The 20,970-nt window shown below is 47.7% G+C and overlaps 4 protein-coding genes across 4 annotated transcripts in view; 1 reads left to right on the top strand and 3 right to left on the bottom strand.

Moving 5' to 3' along the window:
• Positions 1–116, bottom strand: part of LOC105983284 (putative uncharacterized protein FLJ38447) — a 666-nt gene extending 550 nt beyond the window's left edge. Inside the window, exon 1 of the mRNA XM_013013122.1 lies at positions 3–116. Within this exon, the coding sequence (XP_012868576.1) occupies positions 3–116 (114 nt within the window). The remainder of the gene's footprint in view (positions 1–2) is intronic.
• Positions 117–6,351: 6,235 nt separating this feature from the next.
• On the bottom strand, positions 6,352–13,334 carry Kcnab3 (potassium channel, voltage gated subfamily A regulatory beta subunit 3). The gene is made up of 14 exons (XM_013013210.1): positions 13,093–13,334; positions 11,771–11,814; positions 11,645–11,682; positions 11,340–11,419; positions 9,347–9,391; positions 9,220–9,264; positions 8,971–9,014; positions 8,724–8,810; positions 8,483–8,568; positions 8,228–8,348; positions 8,049–8,143; positions 7,832–7,952; positions 7,570–7,658; positions 6,352–7,313 (listed from the first exon to the last, which is right to left on the bottom strand). The coding sequence occupies exons 1-14, from the start codon at positions 13,332–13,334 to the stop codon at positions 7,236–7,238; spliced, it is 1,215 nt and encodes a 404-aa protein (XP_012868664.1). The 3' UTR covers positions 6,352–7,235.
• A 911-nt stretch (positions 13,335–14,245) lies between these two features.
• Positions 14,246–16,154, bottom strand: Trappc1 (trafficking protein particle complex 1). Its single transcript, XM_013013177.1, has 5 exons — positions 16,062–16,154; positions 15,870–15,968; positions 15,638–15,708; positions 14,897–15,035; positions 14,246–14,608 (listed from the first exon to the last, which is right to left on the bottom strand). Exons 2-5 carry the CDS (start codon positions 15,966–15,968, stop codon positions 14,480–14,482), a joined length of 438 nt encoding a protein of 145 aa, XP_012868631.1. The 5' UTR covers positions 16,062–16,154; the 3' UTR covers positions 14,246–14,479.
• Positions 16,155–16,655: 501 nt separating this feature from the next.
• Cntrob (centrobin, centrosomal BRCA2 interacting protein) overlaps positions 16,656–20,970 on the top strand; it is an 18,599-nt gene continuing 14,284 nt past the window's right edge. Inside the window, exons 1-4 of the mRNA XM_013013121.1 lie at positions 16,656–17,421; positions 19,119–19,203; positions 19,428–19,509; positions 19,974–20,157. Coding sequence (XP_012868575.1) covers positions 17,149–17,421; positions 19,119–19,203; positions 19,428–19,509; positions 19,974–20,157 — 624 coding nt within the window. The 5' untranslated portion in view covers positions 16,656–17,148. The remainder of the gene's footprint in view (positions 17,422–19,118; positions 19,204–19,427; positions 19,510–19,973; positions 20,158–20,970) is intronic.

Genomic DNA, 20,970 nt, shown 5'->3' with positions numbered 1-20,970 from the left:
GCCGTGCCGGGTAGGCGGCGGGGCGCGCGGCTGCCGAGGTTAAAGGGCCGGTAGCAGATGTTACAGTCCAACTCGCCCCGCTCCGGAAGAGAGGGCACCCTCATCAGGAGCTGCATCGCACCCACGGCGGACTCTCACGACCGCGTCGCACGCGCGGCCGAGGTCGGATCCTGGGGCCGGCGCCGCGGCTCCGCGGGCCTTTTATGAGTGCGGCCGCGCCCTGGGGGCGTCACGCGGCGTCGCATCCGGCCGCTCCCCGCGGCGGCACGTGTGGGGGAGGCGGAGGCGCGAGGCCTGGTATGCCAGCGCGCCTGCGCGGAGGTGCCTAGGCGTAGCCAGGGCTGCCTAGGTCGCGCGGGGGCGGGGGGGGGCCCACACTCCACCCAGTGCCTCCTTCTTGAACTCCCTCCCCGCACAGCGCCGGGGGGCGGGGGGGTCGTTAAATCTACCTCTTGCACATCCCCGGGTCCCTTCTTGCATTCAACCCTCAGATACTGACACAGGTCCGAATCCCTCCTTGACCTATTGACAGATGCTCACACTTGTCACCATCCATCCAGACAAGACTTCCTAAGCCATTTAGACTGTCTGTTCTGCCCAACCTTCAGTCGGCTCCTGCACATTTAAACGGGTCCTGCTCAGTAGTGATTCTACTCTGCCCTCAGTTCTATTGTACATGACCTTCTGTTTACTTGTAAGGCTAGATCCCCAAATCCCATTCTTCCCAAAGTATTCAAGTCTATCAGATGTCTCAGCCTAAGGAGGGACTTAGATTCCAGGCCATGGCCTTAGGAATGCTGACAATCATTTCCTTCCGGAGTATCCAGGCCTAGACACCCACACGATATGATGGTTGCAACAAAGCAGCCCGGCATGACTTTTGACTCAGGGGTCTGAGTTGCCCCACTGGTAAACAAGACGTAGTATTCACCGTCCACATTCTCTCATGGTGTGGCATACACACCCAGTTGTCTCCTCACCCCCCTCTCCTCGACCTGTAGCCCAAGTTTTGTTGTGGAGGTTAATAATAACACAGTTTCGGCTCAGCTGACTTGAATACAAATCCTAACCTTCACCAAGCAATTGTGAAATTACAAGCAAGTTTCTTAATTTCTCTGGGCCTTGATTGCCTCTTCCACACAATGTAGATAATAATAGTAGCGTTTGGTGCCTGGTACACAGTAAACACTAGATAGGTGTTATCTATTTCATCATGCTCTTTGCCAGCCTACATTGTATCTACTTTAACCTCTCAGAATTCAAAATTTCCAACACATATTTTAGATAATACAAGACTATGTTCCTCTATATCCATTGCATTTACTGGCTTATCATAGGTAAGATAGAGATGTTTTGTTTTTCAACTGCATTATTAAAACCTGGGGGATAATCTTGTGTAGAGAGACATACCATTATATTTAAGCAAACATTTCAGAACATTGATATCATATTATCTTTATGGCCACTTGGACGAACCTATTCACTTACTGCAGTGACTCTGTCATAATCCAAAAGTTTTTAGGAACTTCTCTTTAGAAAAGATGTGCCTCACATTTTAAAGTATCTTCGACTAGGGGTAAAGCTTAATCTTTTAAGGTAATTTTATTATATAAATGTCTCCAAGGTGTTTGATAGCTAAGGGTCCCCTATAAGCTCTAGATCTGTGTATTTCCTTTTTTTTTTTTTTTTAAGGTCTGAGACTGGGACTGGAGCTCTGTTTTTCACTTGGCTAGCACTCTACCAACTGACCCAACACCTAGGTCTGTATCTCTCATCACACACTCTACAGTATCTTCAAAAGCCCAAATAGATTCTGTGTCCAAACCAGAATTTTATTCAATGCTTGCTACCCATTCCTTTGTCCAATTCCAGAAACCCTAGATCTTATCCCAGGCACCCCTCTTCTTTCTGTTTCTTTGCTGACCCATCACTAAGTCTGGCTTATTTTATCTCTTTAAACCACCTACTTATCCCCACCTTTTGTCCACAACCTTAGTCCAAGCTCCCAACAAGAGTCTCCTAACCAGTCTATCCAATTGGCACTCTGGCCTTCTTCAGGCCTTTCTCTGTGTTGTTTATAAAGACCTTCCCCAATGCCAACCTAATCATGTCCATCTAAAACCTATGCAATGTAGCTTGATACTTTTCCCATCAAGAATTAGAGTCTTAGCTGGGTGCTGGTGGCTCACGCCTATAATCCTAGCTACTCAGGAGGCTGAGATCTGAGGCTCACGGTTCAAAGCCAGCCCATGCAGGAAAGTCCATGAAACTCTTATCTCCAATAAACCTCCAGAAAACCATAAGTGGCGCTGTAGCTCAAGTGGTAGAGTGCTAGCCTTGAACTGAAGAGCTGAGGGACAGCGCTCAGGCCCAGAGTTCAAGCCCCACAAGCGACAAAAAAAAAAAAAAAAAAAAAGGATTAGAGTCTTAGCTGGACACTAGTGTAACCCTAACTACTTAGGAGGCTGAGATCTGAGGATTGTGGTTTGAAGCCAGCCCAGGCAGGAAAGACCACAAGCCTCTTATCTCTAGAAAAAAAGCCAGAAATGGAGGCATGGTTCAAGTGATAGAGTGCCAGTCTTGAGTTTAAAAGCTCAGGGGACAGTTCCCAGGCCCTAAGTTCAAGCCTCAGGACCAACAACAACAACAATGAAAGAAAGAAAAGGAAGAGAAAAAGGAAGAAAGAAAATAAATGGAATTTTGTTGGTGGGGGAGAGGTGCAAATCTATAATCCTAGCACTCAAGAGGCTAAGACTGGATGATTGTGAGGGCTTGCCTCAAAAGCCAAAACAACAACAACAAAAATCCTGAGCAATTTGGGGAGGGAATCTGAGCTAGCTTTGTGACCAGTAGTATGAAACAGAGGTGATGTGTGAAACCAATCCTTTAGAGACCTTGCAGCATTTGCTTTTATCCCTTGGAAGGCTGGCTTGAGATCACTATGTAAGGAATCAGAGACACCCCAGACAAAGGCCAGTGTGAACTTGCAGAAGCTAACTTGGGTGTTTCTGCATAGCCAACCTGAATGTAGTCAGAGGAATGAGCTCTGGTGAAAACAGCAGAGAGACTCCCAGCCAATTCTCAGAATCATGGAAGAGAAAAAAGCAAAGTCAGGATCATGCCTCTAACCCTAGCACTCAGGAGGCTGAGATCTGAGGATCAAGATTCAAAACCAGCCTGGGCAGGAAAGTCTATGAGACTCTTATTTCCAGTAGCTCAAAATGGTAGAGCATTAGCCTTGAGCACAAAAGCTGAGGGACAGTGCCCAGGCTCTGAGTTAAAGCCTTAGGTATAACACCAAAAAAAGTTAAAAAGTTATTTAAGTCACCACTTTTTTTTTTTTTACCTGTCCTTTGCCTGGAACTCTGGACCTGGGTGCTGTCCCTAAGCTGTTCCTGGGCCTTGAAATCTGGACTTGGGCTCTGTCCCTAAGCTGCTTTTGCTCAAGGTTAACACTCTACCACTTAAGCTACCACACCACATCTGGCTTTTTCTGTGATTAATTGCAGGTAAGAGTCTCACAGACTTTCCCGAGTAGGCTGGCTTCAAACTGAGATCCTCAAATCTTAGCCTCCTAACTAGGATTACAGGCATGAGCCACCAGTGCCTTAAATTACCACATTTTGAAATTATTTCCTGTGTGTTAATACATAACATATATAGCAACTGTCTTTCTGCCTTTGGCACACTGTTATATAGCTCCCTGAAGGATATGTGTTCTGACTTTATCATGCTTTGAATTCTCTTCTTAGACACAGTGGCTTTGAAGACCTTTTGAATCTTAAATTTCCTCCAATGGCCAAGTGTTGAAGGATTGGTCCTCAGATAGTGGAGGTGGGTGCAGGGCAGGGCTCTAGGAAGTGGGGTCTAGTGAGAGGAAGTTATGTCATTGGCACTTGCCCTTGAAGAGAATATTGGGACCCAGCAGTTACTGTGAGGTGATAGGTCTCCTCTGCCACGAGTGTTTACATGTTGCTTGGCCTTTCCACAGGCCCTAAAGCAGTTGAACAACCAGGTACTAAATATCTCTAAAAACCTTGAGCTAGAATTAATCTTTCTTCCTTTTAAGTGGTTAAAGTGTATTTTGTCTCAGCATCAGATAGCTGACTAATACAGATTACATGTTCCCCTCGGCCACAAGGTCTTTGTATAGCTATTCTCCTTACCTGGTGAAAGCAAGAGGATTAACACCTATTCATCCTCCTCCTATTCAGAATGCAGCCTTACTATGCCAAATACCTATTAAAAATGCCCTTAATACCATATGCTTTCCTCCGGGCTTTGGTCAACTGAAGTTTGTATTTGATTGTGATTATCTCCCCCTTCAGTGAACTATATAAAGCTTCTCCTCAGTCTGTCTGGTGTTGTTCGTCATTGTATTTCTGTGCAGTACCATTATAGAATTCAATAAATACTTGTTAAATTCATGAAGGAAGTGAGTGAGAAATGTGGCAAATGTTTATATAAAAAGGAGATCTGCCAATATGTACTGTATTAATTGTACTCTTGGTATGATTAATATACACTGAAATGAAACAAGTAGTCAAATAAATACAGGTAATAAAAAAGGCTCTGCTAGGAAGTGGGTATCAGAGGGAGTAATGGAGAGGGTGAATGAGGAAAAATATGGTTGGGGCAGTTTATTTGCATATATGAAAATAGAACCATGACACTTACTGAAATTGTTTTAAAAAATTGGTGGAGGGAGCTGGGAAGTTGGCTCAGTGGTAGACTGCTTGCCTAGCATGCATGAAGCCCTGGGTTCGACTCCCCAGTACCACATAAACAGAAAAAGCTGGAAGGGCGCTGTGGCTCAAGTGGAAGAGTGCTAGCCTTGGGCAAAATAAACTCAGGGACAGTGCCCAAGCCCTGAGTTCAAGCCCCAGGACTGGCAATTAAAAAAAGGGTGGAGGAGTGATAGAGGAGTGAGTTTGATGGGGGAATACATTGTATACATGTATGGAAACCCTCACAATGAACCCCTATCCTTTATACAAATAATGTAAGTTTAAAAAGCAAACAAAAAAGAAAATGGGACAATAAAAGCTGTTGCCAGGGGCTTCCAAACTGCCTCAGGAAGTAATTCTGAGAAGAGTTTGTTTTTAAATGTCTTGAGTGGTGGGGGAGGCAGCATTGCCAGAAAGTTCATAGCCCTCCAGAAGAACTATTTAAAGAGAATACTATTTTGAATTGATAAATTCTTCTTGTATGTTTGTTACAGCAGAACTAATCATAGCTTAGTCATACATTTTACTTCTTTGTTTCCTCCACAGTCTTCCAAAATGAGTGGGAGATTATAGGGGCAGATGTAAGTATTCATTAGTTGATCCTGTTGGGTTGCTAATCCAGTAAATGGCATGCTGCTTGGGTTTCTCTTTTGGAAATTTGTCTTACTCTGTGCTCCCAGCATCAGGATCAAGGCAGGATGAGGAGGGGTAGAAGGGAGATGGTGAGGTTGTATTTAAGGAAGGCATAGCTTATCCTCCCCTGCTTTGTGATCTTTGAAGGTTATTACTTCACACCCACTTTCTGCCTTCTGGGAATCAGAGTCCTTCAAGGGAAGAATTTAGGGGCTAATATCTGATCTAACTCCATTTGATTCTGTTCAGCTACCTTCACATCTGATCTTTTCTGGTTGTTTTTCTTTTTGTTCTTTTAAAATAATGACCCCTTTTCCTTTTTTCTGTATCCCCTCCACCAGACATGTCTGCACTTCACCTCTCCTTCACCAGATCACCAGTTCACAGTGGCCTATTCTACTCTGCCATGACAAAACTACTCAGTTCCTTGGCACATGTGGAGATCTCTCCCAAGGGACAAAGAAGTATGGCAAATATAACTTCTAAAACATACAAAAAGGGCTGGGAAGTTGACTCAGTGGTAGAATGCTTGCCTCATATGCATGAGGGCCTGGGTTTGATTCCTCAGCATCACATAAGCAGAAAACAACCAGAAGTGGTGGTGTGGCTCAAGTGGTAGGATGCTAGCCTTGAGCTGAAGAGCTAAGGGACAGTGCCCAGGCCTAGAGTTCAGGCCCCACGACTGACAAACAAAAGCAAAACAAAAACAAAAAAGGCAAGAGTGTCAGACAGCTGTGAGTCTTTCATAAAATGACAAGCAACAAAATTAGGAAACCAGATCACTAGTATAAAGGAAGAAAGGGAAAAGACTCATGCTGTGAGTCTAGGTCCTTGATGAGAAATCAGACCAGGAGTCTCATGTCTGTGACCAATAATAGGGAGCCCAGTGCTAGGCCACATAAACATGACTGTAATCTAAACCTCCCAAACTCCTACAATGACAGACACGGTGAGGATCAAGCTGAGATTTTATTTACAGTTCCCTGGGAAATCTTACAGAAGAGGGGCCATCATTATTGCTTTATGGTTATTGCCAGGAGGAAAACTGCACTCTTCCACTGTCAGGTAGGAAGTTCATCTCAAAGCTCAAAATTCTGTCTTCATAGATCTGCCCGTCAGTCCCATGTCTGTGCTGGTAACCTAAAGGTTGACTAATTTGTGCAACTTTTTCCCCCCAAGGGTCATCCTATGACTTTGCCAGACCATTCTATACATCATATTTCTCTCTACCTTTGGTCAGTAGCGGATCTCTGTCCTCCCCAGGCTCACCCCCTCTCTGCAAGCATAAAATATGACACTAGTGCTAGATTTAAGTCTTCCTCCACCTCTTGGCTGGGAGGCAGAGTTTTGGCTTCTTAACATTTCTTGCCAGGACCAGCCTGGCTTCCTTTTGTACCACTAACATAAAGCTCCATTTCCTATGCCCCAGATGACTTCACAACTCGGTAAATTCTTAACCCCTGATGACACTTCAAGGGCCACTTTTGAGGTACTCTGCATATTGCTTGTATCTGCTGGGTGTTTTCCGAGCCTCGGCTCTAAGGAGAAGAAAGGAGCGAGACCAAATGGCAGAGAGGGGACAGCTCCTTAGCTCATGCCCAGGATTAGCAAGAAGGCCTAGAAAGGACGCTGAAGAGGGCGGGAGGACTACTTTCTCTCTCAAGCTCCCACTGTGGAAGGATATGGCTTTATTCATGCGCGTCGCTACTCGAAGCCAGGACTCGTTAGCGGGCGGGGCTCCCCTGCGCGGCCGCTGCGTGGGGGTGGGGGGAAGGATAGGAGCGGAGCGGGCGGGGCGGCTGCGGGGAAGTGGGGGGGGAGCGGGTTTCGGGCTGGAGCAGCGACTCAGGATTGGGCTCCTGCGCCCCCAACGGACTACTTCTTGGAATGCGTTTTGTTGCCCAAGAGTCCGTCAATTTCCATCACTGTTTGTGGTGTCAGCTGGCTCAGCACCTGGAGGAGGATAGGTGGTGAAGGCAGTATGGGTTACTGAGGAAGGGGATGGAAAGGAAAGGGCGAGGACTTGGGGACGCCCCACAATGGGGTCGCCCCACAATGCGGTCTAAAGGCAAGGAAAATCACAGCTGTGCCCTTGGTTGTCGCCACTGGCCTCTTCCCTGCAAAGCCTCACAGGGACATTCTGGTTTAGCATGACCTTGACTTTTGAGGGAAGGACACAGAAAAACGCTCTGCTGGGTACCCAGCTCACCTGTAGGGCGCCCAGGTGTTCCATCAGCTGCTCTGCACTCGACACCCCTAGCAAGACTGAGCTGACCCCCTCATTGCGGAGACACCAGGCTGGAGCCAAAGGAGGGGGAGAGAAGAGAAAGCACTGACCAGGGAATGGTGAGCACACAGATTTCAAAAGTGTCAGAAGAGAGCCCTCCTAGCAATCATCAGCCTTAAGTAAGTTCATACGTTCAGAGCAGTAAACAGGGCCCCTGCAGCATCCAGGATTGGCAGTGTCTCACCTATAGCAAGCTGAGCCACAGTGCAGCCCAGCTGATGAGCAATAGGGAGAAGGTCCATGATTTTGGCTTGTTGCTTCTTGCCATCCTCACTCTGAACTTTGTCCTTGAGCCACTGGTAGCCCTGGAGGCCAAGAAAAATCAATAAAAGAGCTTGCCACTGCCACCATTCAGCTGCCCCTACAGCCAGTTCTACCAATCCTGAGCCCTCAAATCTCACCTTGATGGTGGGCCTGCAGGTATCTGGGACGCGTCCATCATACTTGCTAGTAATGAGTCCACAGGCTAGGGGAGACCAAGTGACTGAGCCAACACCTAAGAGCAAGAGGACTGGGTGTGGGAAAGAGACCTAAGCCATGAGTGAGGCCAAGGGAAAGGTAGGGATGAGAGGTTACACACCAATCTTGTGGTAGAGCTCAGGTATCAGCATCTCTACCTTCTCCCTCTGAAACAGGTGGTGCTCTGCTTGTTCACACACAGGAGGAATCAGATTGAACTGTCTGGCCATGGAATAGGCTTCCTGGGTTGGAACAGGGAGGATACAGCAATTAGAGCCCTCCTTTGCCCCTTTCTTCCAGTGTGATTGGGTTTAGAGGAGCTATGTGAAATAAGGAAGCTAGTTATGGGATGAGGGAAGTGAGGTCACACACTCACCATAATTTCTGCAGCACCCCATCGAGATGTCCCCCAGTATAAGGCCAGGCCCTGGTTGATGACATAGGTCATGGCTCTCACAATCTCTAGGCACACAGGAAAAGGAGAACCACACTGTCAAACCCCATCTACAAGACTGCCTGCCCCACCATGACTGGGTCAGAGCTGGCTTCCTGCTATAAAGGTTTTGAAGAAGTGCCTAGTTTTGCAAGACAATCAGGCTTGGGAGGGCAGCCTTTACCCTCCATGGGACTGTTGGGATCTGAGCGGTTGGCAAAGACGATATCCACATATCCCAGCTGGAGGCGTTCCAGGGATCCTCTTAAGCCTGCAGTTGGGGAGAAGGCAAGAACCTCAGATTTAATCTACTAAGAAATCAGACTTTACCCTTTTGCTATGGCCACTTAAATCCTCCTGTTGAGAGCTTCCGGAATGCTTCCAGCTCCTCTAGCTTCCATGCTCATCCAATTCATTTTCCCATTTGTTACCTTCAATGATGTGTTTGCGGCTTAATCCTCGTTCAGTTTCTGCCCTGTAGAAAAAGGTAAGTCGAAGATGGGGCATGGCAAAGATAGGAGACCAGAGCTAGTCTGGTGCCATGAGGAACTCAGATTATATGGGTCTACTTAGGACATAGACTTCAGATGGTAGGTATGAAACAGTGGTCTCCACCCCCATCCCATACACCATCATAAATTCTAAGTCTTCTCCCCAAACATAGCAGAGCAGCCACTTACTGTCCTCCCCAAAAAATCTTGGTGGTGATGACATAGCTTGATCTCCTGGAAGAGGAGAAATGACAATACCAGCAAGAAAAGAATTTTTGAATGATTATGTCTACAACAACCCTCCCCCCAGTCTCACCTCCAACCTTTGCTCTTGAGGATGTTGCCTAGAGTTCTTTCAGCCCTGGAATAAAAACAAGACAAAAGTAGTGACTCCTCCAAGGTGAATCAATACCTTTTCCTCCTCCCTACCCTTTCCTTTCTTACAAGGTAGAACAAAAGCCAGGAGCCCATTTGGTTTCTCAGCTCCATCCCAAACAAATAGAAGGGTCTTGGATCATATATTTTTCTTTCATTCAGCCAATAACCATTGTGTATCAATTATATACCAAGCCTTAGTGTAGATATTAATGGGATAAAATATGGGTTGTCCTTCCCCTTCTCTGCAAAATCTAACTCATATTTCTAAGCTCATAACATGTTCATTCTCCCCTCCCCCCCCACTCCTTTTGTAACAATACTGTTGCTTGAATTCAGGGCCTGCACACTGCTCTTTTGCCTTTTTATTTAAGGCTTTTACTCTACCATTTGAGCCACACCTCCACTACCAGCTTTTTGCTGGTTAATTGGAGATAAGAATCTCTTTAGTTATGTCTGCCAAAGATGGCTTTAAACCAAAATTGTCAGAATTTAGTAACTAGGATTGCAGGCATGAGGCACCAGCACCTGGCTTTGAAATATTTTTTTGATTGCTAGTTTATGGTCATTCCTTCCTGTCAGGTTCCATAGAATTTATTAAAATTTTTTGTCTGAATGTTTGAGATAAGATTTTACTACATAGCTCAAGCTGGCTTCTAGCAATTATCTTGACTCAGCATCCTGATTGCTGGTGTATACCACCATGCCCAGTTTAACATATAAATTCCTTAGTACAATATTATGAACTAACTTGTGACATTTCAAATTGTTGATGAACTATTTTTGAGACATTTTACTATTGTTTAAATTTTCATATTTCTTGTCATTTGTTGTTGTTTTGCTGGTACTGAGGCTTGAAATAGGGACTCACACTCTTGCTTAGTTTTTTGCTTCAAGGCTGAAACTCCACTTCCAGCTTTATGCTGGTTAATTGGAGATAAGGGTCCCTCAGATTTATCTGCCTGAGCTGGTTCCAAACTGGGTTCCTCAGATCTCAGCCTCCCGAGTAGCTAGGACTACAGACATGAGCCACTAGCACCTGGCTAGACTGTGTGCTTTTAAGGAGCTTGCTGATTTCATCCCAGAAGCAATGTCTGTTCTTAGCTAGGATATAAGAAGACTTTTTGGGAAGAGGAGGACAAACTCCATGGAGAAAGAAGCCTATGGTTTGAGCAGCAAAAACCAGTCATTAACTATGTGTCAGAAGGCAGTAGAAAGTACTTTAGAAGCTCATAAAGGGTTGTGATCAATTTTGGGGAGTTGGGCAAAGGTTTGTTTGGAGGAGCTGATATTTGGGTCAAGACTTGAGCCAAAACTACTTTCTATGCAGCCCATCCTAAGTTTTTGCTACTCCCAGTAGGAAGCCATGTGTATTGTATTTGAAAATCTAGCTTTGATGCCAATGGTCCACATCAGTAATCCCAGTTACTTTGGTGGATTGAGAAGATCGAGACTAGCCTAGGCAACAAGTTACTGAGACCACTTCAAACAAAAAGCTGTTATGTTAGCATGTGCCTGTGATCCCAGCATAGGTAGGAGAATCTGAGGCCAGCCCTGGACAAAAATGTGAGACCTTCCCAGAAAAATAATTTTAAAAAGCAAACAAAGAGATTGGGCTCAAGTGGTAAAGCATTAACTAGTCTAGCCATCATGAGGTACTGAGTACCCTTCCCAAATCTAGCTTTATAATTCTCAGGAAGCACTTATGTCCATGATGTATTTTGGTTTTATTTAATGTGAATGCACAGTAGTATGTTTATTGACCTCTAAGCCAAAGGGATTGATGTTAGAACTACAACTCCCATAATGCTCTGGGGGCCCATGAGCTAACTGGTTGGGCCTTTGTGTTCCCAGAATTCACAGGGTTCTTTAGAGGGAAACAAGAAGTCTGTAAGACTTATAAATGTAATTTAGCCCTTCACCCCAGTCCTTACTTTCCTGCTGCATATACTTCAGCTGTGTCAAACAGGTTTACACCATTCTCATAGGCTACTGTCAGTACATCCTCTGCTGTCTAAAGAAGCAAGAGAAAGAGTTGAAGATCAACCACTGTCCTCAGTTCCCTCTCTCATTGCACTCAAATGCATGACACCTCCGCCCTGGTTTCTGTACTTGTTCCCTTTTTTTCATCTGTCAGACAGTTCCCATGGTTGTCCAAACCCCTATCCAGTCCATTTCCCCCTTTTCTGATTCCCTTACCAAATCTACCCTTACTCTTTCTAGGTCCCATCACTTATACCTCATCTGAGATCTGAGAACCAAATGTGACCCAGGTACCTGCAAAAGAGAAGCCAAACATATCAGAAATGTGGGAGGTAGGCCATTAAGAAATATCCCCATTCACTTAATTCCTATTCTTACTCACCCAAGCCAAGACAGGACACTCGGAGACCCGACTTTCCTAGGTTCCTGTAGGACACAGAAGCAGTAGGAAAGGGTGAAGACTCCATTAAGGATCTAGATTATCGGGGGCTTTTACTTACAGACTAAGAAGCCCTCAGGGTGGCTCAGTACAAAAAAAAAAAAAAACACCTAATGGACCTTTGGGATTTGTATATTCCTATCTCTGTAGCAAAGACCCGAGGAATATTGTTGAAAGAACAAGTGAGCAAACAAGTAACAGTTCCTCCAGAGTTACTGTTCAATGCTTCCACTCCCTCCAATAGCACTGAAGAGGTGTTGTCTTGTTTGCCTTTCATCTGGGTGACATCTTGTCTGTGAATCTTCACTGGTATGAATGGAGTAGTGTGTTCCAGGAATTGTGGCTGGCTACTGTGACCCTTAGTCAGAGAATGCCACACTGAAGAGTGACATCGGGGTAGAAAAGTTGAGTTCAGACACTGAGACAAAGGTCCCTGCCTAGATTGGGTAGATGTGCCTCTAGCAAATAGGCACATAGGTAGTCTGGGGGAAAAGGATGAAAGAGAAGCCTAGTTCTCCCTCTTCTCCTCCATTGGCTTGTGAAGACAGTCTCTGGGGCAGCTTTCCCCCCTCCCATCCCCCCATTCCTCCAATAGCGCCCCAATCAAGTGGTTGGCTCAATTTCCTCATCAGCTCTGCCACATGGTGGGGATCAGATCCATGACCACAACTCATTCCCTTGCAAGAGACTCCGTCTTCCCTCTACTGTTTATTCGGAAAGCCTTCGCCCGCACACTTGGTCAACTTTCTGACCACCTTTTCCTTGTAGCTCCTATCATTCTGCACCAGGGGAGAAAGCATGTGTACTATCCTCCCCACAAGTCCCACGCTCCTAGCTGCCCCTCCCCCACGCCACCCTGAAAGGTCGAAAGAGATCGGCTCTCGGGGGCAGGTGGGGGCATTATTTGGGTCAGACACCGGGGAGCAGGCCAGAGTGAGAAGCATTTTCCTTCCCTCCTCTCCCCAGGACGCCGTCCCAAGGACACTCCGCTGGAGGCAGGTGCAGCCTAGAGATCCCTGGGGAGTGAGGCTCAGGGGACCGAAAGGGACTCTGTCAACCTTGGTTAAACTTGATCCTCTCACAGTCAGGGGTATCAGCGGAGACCAAGCGAGGGGCCAAGTAACGGAGAAATGGTGCCAGAAAGGAAAGGTGGAACTAGCGGGAACCTTGTTGGTGAAGTTTGAAGGGGTCTTGGCTGCCGCCCCAATAAACCTCAGGGGTCCCGAAAGGAGAGCGGACAGGCAAGCTGCCCGGCCACCCCGTACCTGTATTTCATGCCAGTGCTTCGGCCGGTGCTCTCTCGGAGGGCCCCAGCAGGCGCTGGGGGGCGCGGGACCAGTGCCGTTCGGGCCTTGGGGCCCGACCCTCCACCCCCTGGAGGATTCCCGTGCCCCCCTCCGGTTGGCCCGCCATTACCGCCCCCGGGGCCCGGCCGGGGTCCACACAGACGGTCCTCACTGCTCCGACTGCGAAGGTTCTGCTCCGTACACGCGATTGACACTTGCATGCTGGCCGGCCAGGGGGGTGGAGGGGGCTCCGAGGGGGCGGGGGATGGAGCAGGGGAGCCCCGGCGCAGGCACCCGGCGTTGTAGTGGGCTGATCCTCGGGAGAGCGGGAAAGCTGAGGAGGACGCGGTGGGATCCGCCACGCAGGATCGCGGCCGCGGGGGCGGTCTGCTGGAGGTCGCGGGGTTTGCGGCGGGAAGGGAGAAACGCGGGGGGCGCAGCAGTGGAGGAATTCGAACACTGAGGGCGCAAGTGCAGTGTGTAGGAGGGGGAAATGAGTAAGGATGAAGGTCGAGGCGGTCCTCAGAGGATAAAGAGCCAGGGAGGAAGGGTGAAGGGAGACAGATGCCACTTCAGTCCGAACCGCTGCGGGACCCGCGGGGCTCCAGCCGCGTCCGCAGCCTGCCCGGCTCATCAACATGCAGGCCCCGCCCCCTCATCTGCATAGGGCCTCCCGCCACCCACCCAAACTCGCCGCTGTCTGCATTAAGCCCCGCCTGCCAGGATGCTCTCCCGGCTTGAAAATTCTGTATTCTCAGAGATGAGATCAGCTCTTGGGAGCTAGGTTCTCACACCCTCTGGGTACGAGGCATGTCAGCCTTTCCCAGCCCAGTGATTCTCAGTTGGGACAGATTTTTATCCCTCAGTAGACAGGAGACTAGGTTTGGAGGCATTTTGATGGTCATGACTAGTAGTGAGGAGGGAAGTACTAAATCTCCAGAGTGGCAGCAAAGGTTGCTGCTAAAATCCTACAAAACACAACAAATAATTATCCAGGTAAAAATGTTAACAGTGCTGTTTGTTGAGAAACCCAAAGGCAAAAAAATCTCTGCAAGATTCAAGGGGTGTGTGAACTCCCCAGTTACTAGGCCTTGGTGTGGGGCAGGACCAGGAAAGCCCACTGAAATTGAGACACTGGGCTGCTGAAAAGTTTATTGTGTTTTCACAGCATCGAGTAAAGTATAAAACTGGAAAGAGAGGCTGGATTGCAGATATAGACTCCTGTGGTCTTCATTTTTGTGACTGGGGGGAGGGAGGTTAAGACGGAAGCCTGGGGAGGAGGGTAGATTGGTAGGGTTGACGGCGCCCCAAGTTAGAAGGGGCCCCATGCTGTCAAGGATTCTTCTCAGAGATGAAGTTGAGTATTTCACCCAGCTCGGGCGGAGAAGAAGGGCAGAGAGCGGACATAAGAGTCCAGCCGGGAGCGGAAGAGCTCACTTTGCACGGGTTGGCCCAGAGAGCACAGGGGATTCTTCACCACCAATTCCACATACAGCTGTGGAGCAGAAGAATGAAAGAACCAGGCTTTAGACTCTTTCCTTTTCAGCCCCAGACTTACTATAACCTTAAGACTGTATGAATGCACAAAAAACAGGGCTAGGAGGAAGATCTCTCTTAGGAGAAACTGGTAGTGGAGTGCGTAAGGACCTAAGATCCTACAGAAAATTGAGTTCAACAGAGGTGTAACACAATAGGATTAAGGCAAGAAACCTGAAGTACTCTTGGGCTCTGACTGTGGCTGCTAAGGGGATGTGGTGGAAGGATTGTTCCAGCTGACACTGACCGCACTGTAAATATGATGTAGCACATCTCGGATGGGTCCCACACCCAGGTCAGTATTCATGACAACTTTGATTCCAGTGGGCGTCTCGTAGTAATGGAGTTTGTAACGGCTAGTTTGGAAGGCCAGGAAGCCATCCTTCCTGCAGAAACAAGGAAAGTTAAAGATAACAGTGGAATCTCTCCCAAGAAATACTTCTGTCTCCTCAAAGTCTCTCCCAGATCGTCTAAACAGATGGTTGCAGGAGTCTGGTTAAGTAAAAACATCTCCCTCCCCCCTTTTTTTTTCAGTCGTGGGGCTTGAACTCAGGGCGTGAGTGCTGTCCCCGAGCTTTTGTGCTCAAGGCTAGGGATCCACCACTTTGAGTCACAGTTCTACTTCTGGTTTTTAGGTGGTTAACTGGATATACGAATCTCACGGACTTTCCTGCCCGGGCTGGCTTTGAACAGCAATCCTCAGATTTCAGCCTCCTGAGTAGCTATTAATATAGGAGTGAGCCACTAATGCTTTGGCTTCTCCCCTCAATTTTTGTCCCCGCCCTCAACTTCTTTACTTTCAGATCTCCCCTACGGCCACTCCTGCCAGCTTCAGGACTCCTCCTGCAATGGACTCAGCATAAGTCCCCTTATCCCTATCTGGGGACCAAAACCCCTTTTATTCCAGGAAATAACCCCTCTCCCCACAAAATCCTCCCCTTCCCCCAGACTAGCCGTCCTCTCAACATCTCCTCTTGACACGGCGTACATGTCTAGCGGGGACATCTTGCTGACAAAGGAGCGGATGGAGAAGAGCATCCCATACATCAGCTTGTACTCCTGGAGGGAGAGGGGGCAGAATTAGGTCTGGACAGTTGGGAGGCTATCCAGACGGGTTGGGGTGGGAACGAGCCGGGCTTTGGAGGAGGAGGGGCTGGTTTGGGACTGTGTGCGTTTGGAAGTGCGAGGTCACCCGCACTGCACTAGAGCCCTTCGGTCACCTCCTCCTTGGGGATCCCCGCTTGCTTCTTGCGATGCCACTCGCTGTAGTGCAGACACACGCCATTTCGGTCAAATAGGTACAGGTTGTGGACAGTCATCTGCAGAACACAGTGTGTGAACCTCGCTGTAAGCTCGTATTCTCCGATTCCAGATCCCTCCAACTAGACGGGGGACCCCCACGCTGCACTCACCGGAATTCCTCCGAATGCGGGTGAGAAGCTACTTCCGGTGTCTGAGCAAACCCGTCCCTCTGGAGTAGCCGAACTGCTAAGCCGGCGTATTGACCCCGCCCCAATATCACTGTCAAACTCCTTCCTCAACCAATCAGTGATCGCCAGAGCTGCGCACGCGCACCTAGGCTCCTGACGCCTGGGGGTTGCTACGAGCGTTGTCTCGCGGGCGGATGACGTCATCGAGGCGCGAGAGGCGGGGCTGCAGGAGGTGGGCTAGAAGCTGCCAACGGTTTTGAGTGGGGAGGGCTGCGGGCGGGTGGGGTCTTGATCTTTCCAGGCTCAGGGGAGTGGGGGTAGTTTCTCTCCCTTCCCTTGGCAAATTGGAGGCAGCAGACTCAAGGTGCGCCGAGGACGGTGGTGGGAGCGGGGCGGTCTCCTCAGGGTAGACGAGAGAGGGGTGCATTTTAGGGACGTTTGAGGATGTGACCGAGGGTTCTCCAGGGTTCTTTGGGGGAGGGGCGCAGGGAGGGAGATATTCCAGGGATCCCTGCTGTGGCGAGGTGAAGGGGGTCTATAAAAGAGCGGACTCTGGGTGGAACCAGTGGAGTGGGAGGAGGGGCGTGGCGTAAGGTCTGGCCTCTCCCGAGCCTGGGGCGAGCAGCTGAAGGACTGACTAGGCTAGGCCCCGGGTTAAATTGGGGTCCGTTCCCGTGTGCACGTTCTGGATGAGAGGACGAGTAAGACTAGGACGAGTAAGACTAGTTAACCCGAGAGAGCCCGTGCCGAAATTGACTTGCAGCGTCCAGCACTCTAGTTGCGAAGAGGAACTGCAGCCTTGCTGTTGCCTCAACAGGTCTTTTGTCCATATCCCCTCTGCTCCTCGCATCCCGTTTTCCACGGTTCCTAAGAGTTGAGGAAAAGGCATGCCTTTGCCTTCTACATGGCTTCTGGAGTTGGTGGAAACTTTATCCAGAAACTTTTGATATACTTATTCACCAAGGAGTCTTCCTCCCTTCTCTCAAACCTTCCTTCTCTGTGAACTTACTCCCCCCCTGGCCTTTCCCAAACCTGAACCAAAAGTTAGCAGTCTTTCTTCCCTGTACTCATGGCGACCTCCACTGCTAGTCCCAGTTCGCCTCTTCGAGCAGAAGATCTCCTGAGTGATTCATCAGAGCCCCCTGGGCTCAACCAAGTGTCCTCTGAGGTGACTTCCCAGCTCTATGCTTCTTTGCACCTCAGCCGGCAGGCCGAGGCTACTGCTAGAGCTCAGATGTATTTAGCCTCCTCTTCCCCACCTCCTCATGAGGCATTTGATGGCTTGGCTCAAGAGCTGAGTCGCAGCTTGTCAGTTGGATTGGAGAACAACTTGAAGAAAAAGGTGAGGGAGATGTGTCTTTGCGGACTTCTAGGGTACTAGACTCCAGGGTCTTGGGATTGCAAATTAGCTTTTCTGAGATTTAAACTATTGTTGGATGTCAGTTTCCTTTTAAAGCACACAGTTCTGCAGGCTTATTGCTGGGAGCAAATGTTTATGATGGGACAGAATGACCTGAAACAACGTAATTTGGGAAATTTAAACTTCCTGGTGTTTTTGTTTGTTTCATTTTTTGTTGTTATTGTCGTTTCTGCCATTGTCATCTGTACTGTGGGGTAGGTTGGTGTTCTGAGACTTGGGACCTGGGTAAGAGAGTGTGGATAAGGTTACTTGGTCCCAAGAGGGAACTAGGGATTTAAGTACAGCAGCAATATAGGATCTTTTAAGTTCAAAGCTGTTTTGAAAAAACAGCTTGCAAATAAAAAATTGGCTTGCAAATCATTACAACTGTATCATTTATGCAACCCAAGTGGTAGAGTGCCTATCTGAAAGCTCAAGGCCCTGAGCTGAAACCCCAGGATCACAAAAAAATGGTATGCAAATGATTAAAAACAGTATATCCCTGGGTGCTGGTGGCTCATGCCTGTAATCCTAGCTACCCAGGCTGAGATCTGAAGATTGCAGTTCAAATCCAGCCCAGGCAGGAAAGCCCACGAGACTCTTGTTTGTTTTTTTTTTTTGTCGGTTGTGGGGCTTGAATTCTGGGCTTGGGCACTGTCCCTGTGCTCTTCAGCTCAAGGCGAGCGCTCTACCACTTGAGCCACAGCCACTTCTAGTTTACTAGTGGTTTATTGGAGATAAAAATCCCACAGACTAGGCTGGGAAGGTGGCTCAGTGGTAGAGCACTTGCCTTGCATGCCTGAGGCCCTGGGTTCGATTCCTCAGCACCACATAAGCAAAAAGAAAAAAGCCGGAAGTGGCACTGTGGCTCAAGTGGTAGAGTGCTAGCCTTGAGCTGAAGAGCTGAGGGACAGCGCCCAGGCCCAGAGTTCAGGCCCCACGACCGGACCCCCAAAAAAAGAGAAGACTAGAAGAATCCCACGGACTTTCCTGCCCAGGCTGGCTTTGAACCGAATTCCTCAGATCTCAGCCTCCTGTGTAGCTAGGATAACAGGCGTGAGCCACCGGTGCCCAGCTTCCATGGGACTCTTATCTCTAGGTAACCACCATAAAACTGGAAGTGGAGCTGTTTCTCAAAGAGGTAGAGCTCTAGTTTTGAGCAAAAAAGCTCAGAAACAGTGTCCAGGCCTGAAGTTTAAGCCTCACAAATGGTAAAACAAAACAACAAAATGGCCAGTAGTAAAATCAATGGTAGAGAAGCCTGTTATTCATATTGGATAAGAGAAAGATCATCTCTGATCTGGGTGCTGAAGCAGTAGTGTTTGCCTGGTAAGTGTTCAATCCCTAGTTCAATCCCCAGTACTGCCAAAAAAAAGGAAGAATGAAGGATGGAAGGATGTTTAGGGGCTTCTTTAGTTGAATCTCCCTACCATTGCCTTTATGTGCCTACTTGATTCTTTTGCTCTCCATTCTGGCTTCTGTAGGCATTTGAAATTTTGGTTTAAAGTTAAACCATTCCTTATTGGATCCATTTTATTTTTTTTTACTTTCTCAGAGCCAGAATAAATATCCTACCCCTGCAGTAGGCAGAGCAAGGATGGTATAGGTTGCATCTGATTTCCAGGGGACTTTTTTTGTAGGATGGTTCCAAGCATATCTTCGAGATGGAAAGTGTTCGGGGTCAGCTCCAGACCATGCTCCAAACCTCACGTGATATGGCCTACCGTGAGTACGCCCCTTCCTAAGAGCTCTGAAGGAGAGCCTAGATGTAAGAGTGGGAGACAGTGGAGAAGGAAAGCAGGGAGGAAAACCTGGATTTCTGAGAGAAGAGACGTGAGAGGAAGGGAATGGAGGAAGTCCAAAGGAAGGACCTCTTCTCTCTTCTTCAAATGATCCCTGTTCCTGTCCTTACCTGACTCTGGATATGGGATCCCTTGGGCTGTGTGCAGGGGCTCCCCTCACTTCAGGAGCTGGCCCAGAAAGACGAGACGACGACTCCTTTGACAGTGAAAGCACAGCTACCTTGCTCAAGTGAGTTCTCCTTGGATTCTTAATGCATTCTCACTTGCTATCTTAGAAATCCACTTATTCTACTCCTTAGTGCTCTCCTGACTGTTTATTTACCTCTTAGGGAGCTAAGAAGGCTGTTGCTTAGCTTTCAGTTCTCATCTTTTTCTCTTTTGCTCTCTTCTAGAACCTATAGAGTGGCTTTTAAGTAGTACCTAGATTTTCTTACCATCAATCCTTCTTCACCTAGAAGAAGTTAGCTTGCTTCTGCTTAGTCTGTTAGAGCAGCATGGAAGAGGAAGAACATTGTAGAGTGAATCACAGGCCTAGTGTGCTGTTTATGGCTCTGTTACTACTTAACCTTATGATTTTGGGCAAATCTCTTGTCCCTTTGAGGTCCCAGTTTCCTCACTTGTAATACAACAGTAAGAATAGTGGCTCTTAAAGGCTTTCTCAACCCTAACATTCTCTCTACTTGATTTGCTCAGCACCCGGCCTCTGCAAGACTTATCTCCATCCAGCTCTGCCCAAGCTCTGGAGGAATTATTTCCCCGCTATACCAGCCTTCAAACAGGGCCCCCACTTAACCCACCAGATTTTCAAGGGCTGAGAGAGGCACTGGACTCAGAGCACACCCGTCGCAAGGTGAGATGCAAAGGCTTTCTTCTGGAAGCAGCCAAGATTAGAAATAGGGAACAGAGCGCTGGAAAGGGATAAGGGATAAGAACCTGAAAGCTCGGGAGGACTTGTGGCCATCCTGAAGTCATTTTCAATCCCTATATAATGTATCATGCTGATACATCTGGTTGATTCTCTCTTTAAAAAACAATTTAAACTCCCCTCCCCAAGGATCACTACTTTTACCCTAAGGTCTAGAATGTACATATAAGCATCCCATAAGTGTTTGTTGAATGAAACTTTCTGGCTTGTGCACCTTTACAGCTACTAGTGGTAAAATAATCCTTATCTCATGAGCATCAGCCTTTATATTTAAAGGGTAGACAAATGGACAAGGTCAAAGAAAAGTTGGAACTAGTGTTTGTCATTTTTGGCACCCTCTCTTCTCATATTTAAAACCGTTTGGACACGAAGACTTGTCTCTCTTATCTTTGCTGTGTTTAATCATTGTATCCAATGAGCTCCTTCAGGTAAGAGTAACAGTGTGAGCTACTGCCCTTATTGCAAAGGTTTATGGGAAGTTTTCTCAGGAGATTGACTTAAGGGAAGAACCCAGAAGCTAAGCATCTATTTCCTGAGATGGAAGAAGAATTTGTGTTTCTTGGGCCTCAAGGTTTCTGCCCCAGAATATGCTGATTGTCTTAACTCTCTAAACTGATTCTGTTCTTGGGACCCAGGCTCCCTTTCTGCAGCCTATTTCCCTCTAGAGGAGTTAGAAGGCTAGACACTGTGGTTGGATTATGGATGGGTAGCATCCATACTCTCTCTCTCTCTTTTTTTTTTTTTTGTTGATTGTGGGGCTTGAAC

Source organism: Dipodomys ordii, unplaced genomic scaffold, assembly GCF_000151885.1.
Source record: "Dipodomys ordii isolate 6190 unplaced genomic scaffold, Dord_2.0 Scaffold19, whole genome shotgun sequence".
In the NCBI taxonomy this organism is placed as follows: Eukaryota; Metazoa; Chordata; class Mammalia; order Rodentia; family Heteromyidae; genus Dipodomys; species Dipodomys ordii.
This window is presented reverse-complemented; position numbering and strand designations above follow the sequence as displayed.

Bases quoted from the DNA above. Each gene is read 5' to 3' on its own strand.
- Trappc1 (XM_013013177.1), bottom strand. From the start codon at position 15,968: ATGACTGTCCACAACCTGTACCTATTTGACCGAAATGGCGTGTGTCTG. The intron at 15,709-15,869 runs GTGACCGAAGGG...CTCTCCCTCCAG, and splicing joins CGGGGATCCCCAAGGAGGAG to GAGTACAAGCTGATGTATGG. The intron at 15,036-15,637 runs GTACGCCGTGTC...TTGTTTCTGCAG, and splicing joins AAGATGTCCCCGCTAGACAT to GAAGGATGGCTTCCTGGCCT.
- Kcnab3 (XM_013013210.1), bottom strand. From the start codon at position 13,334: ATGCAAGTGTCAATCGCGTGTACGGAGCAGAACCTTCGCAGTCGGAGC. The intron at 11,815-13,092 runs GTACGGGGTGGC...TGTGTCCTACAG, and splicing joins AGCACTGGCATGAAATACAG to GAACCTAGGAAAGTCGGGTC. The intron at 8,144-8,227 runs GTGTGTAACCTC...TCTTGCTCTTAG, and splicing joins TGAGCTCTACCACAAGATTG to GTGTTGGCTCAGTCACTTGG.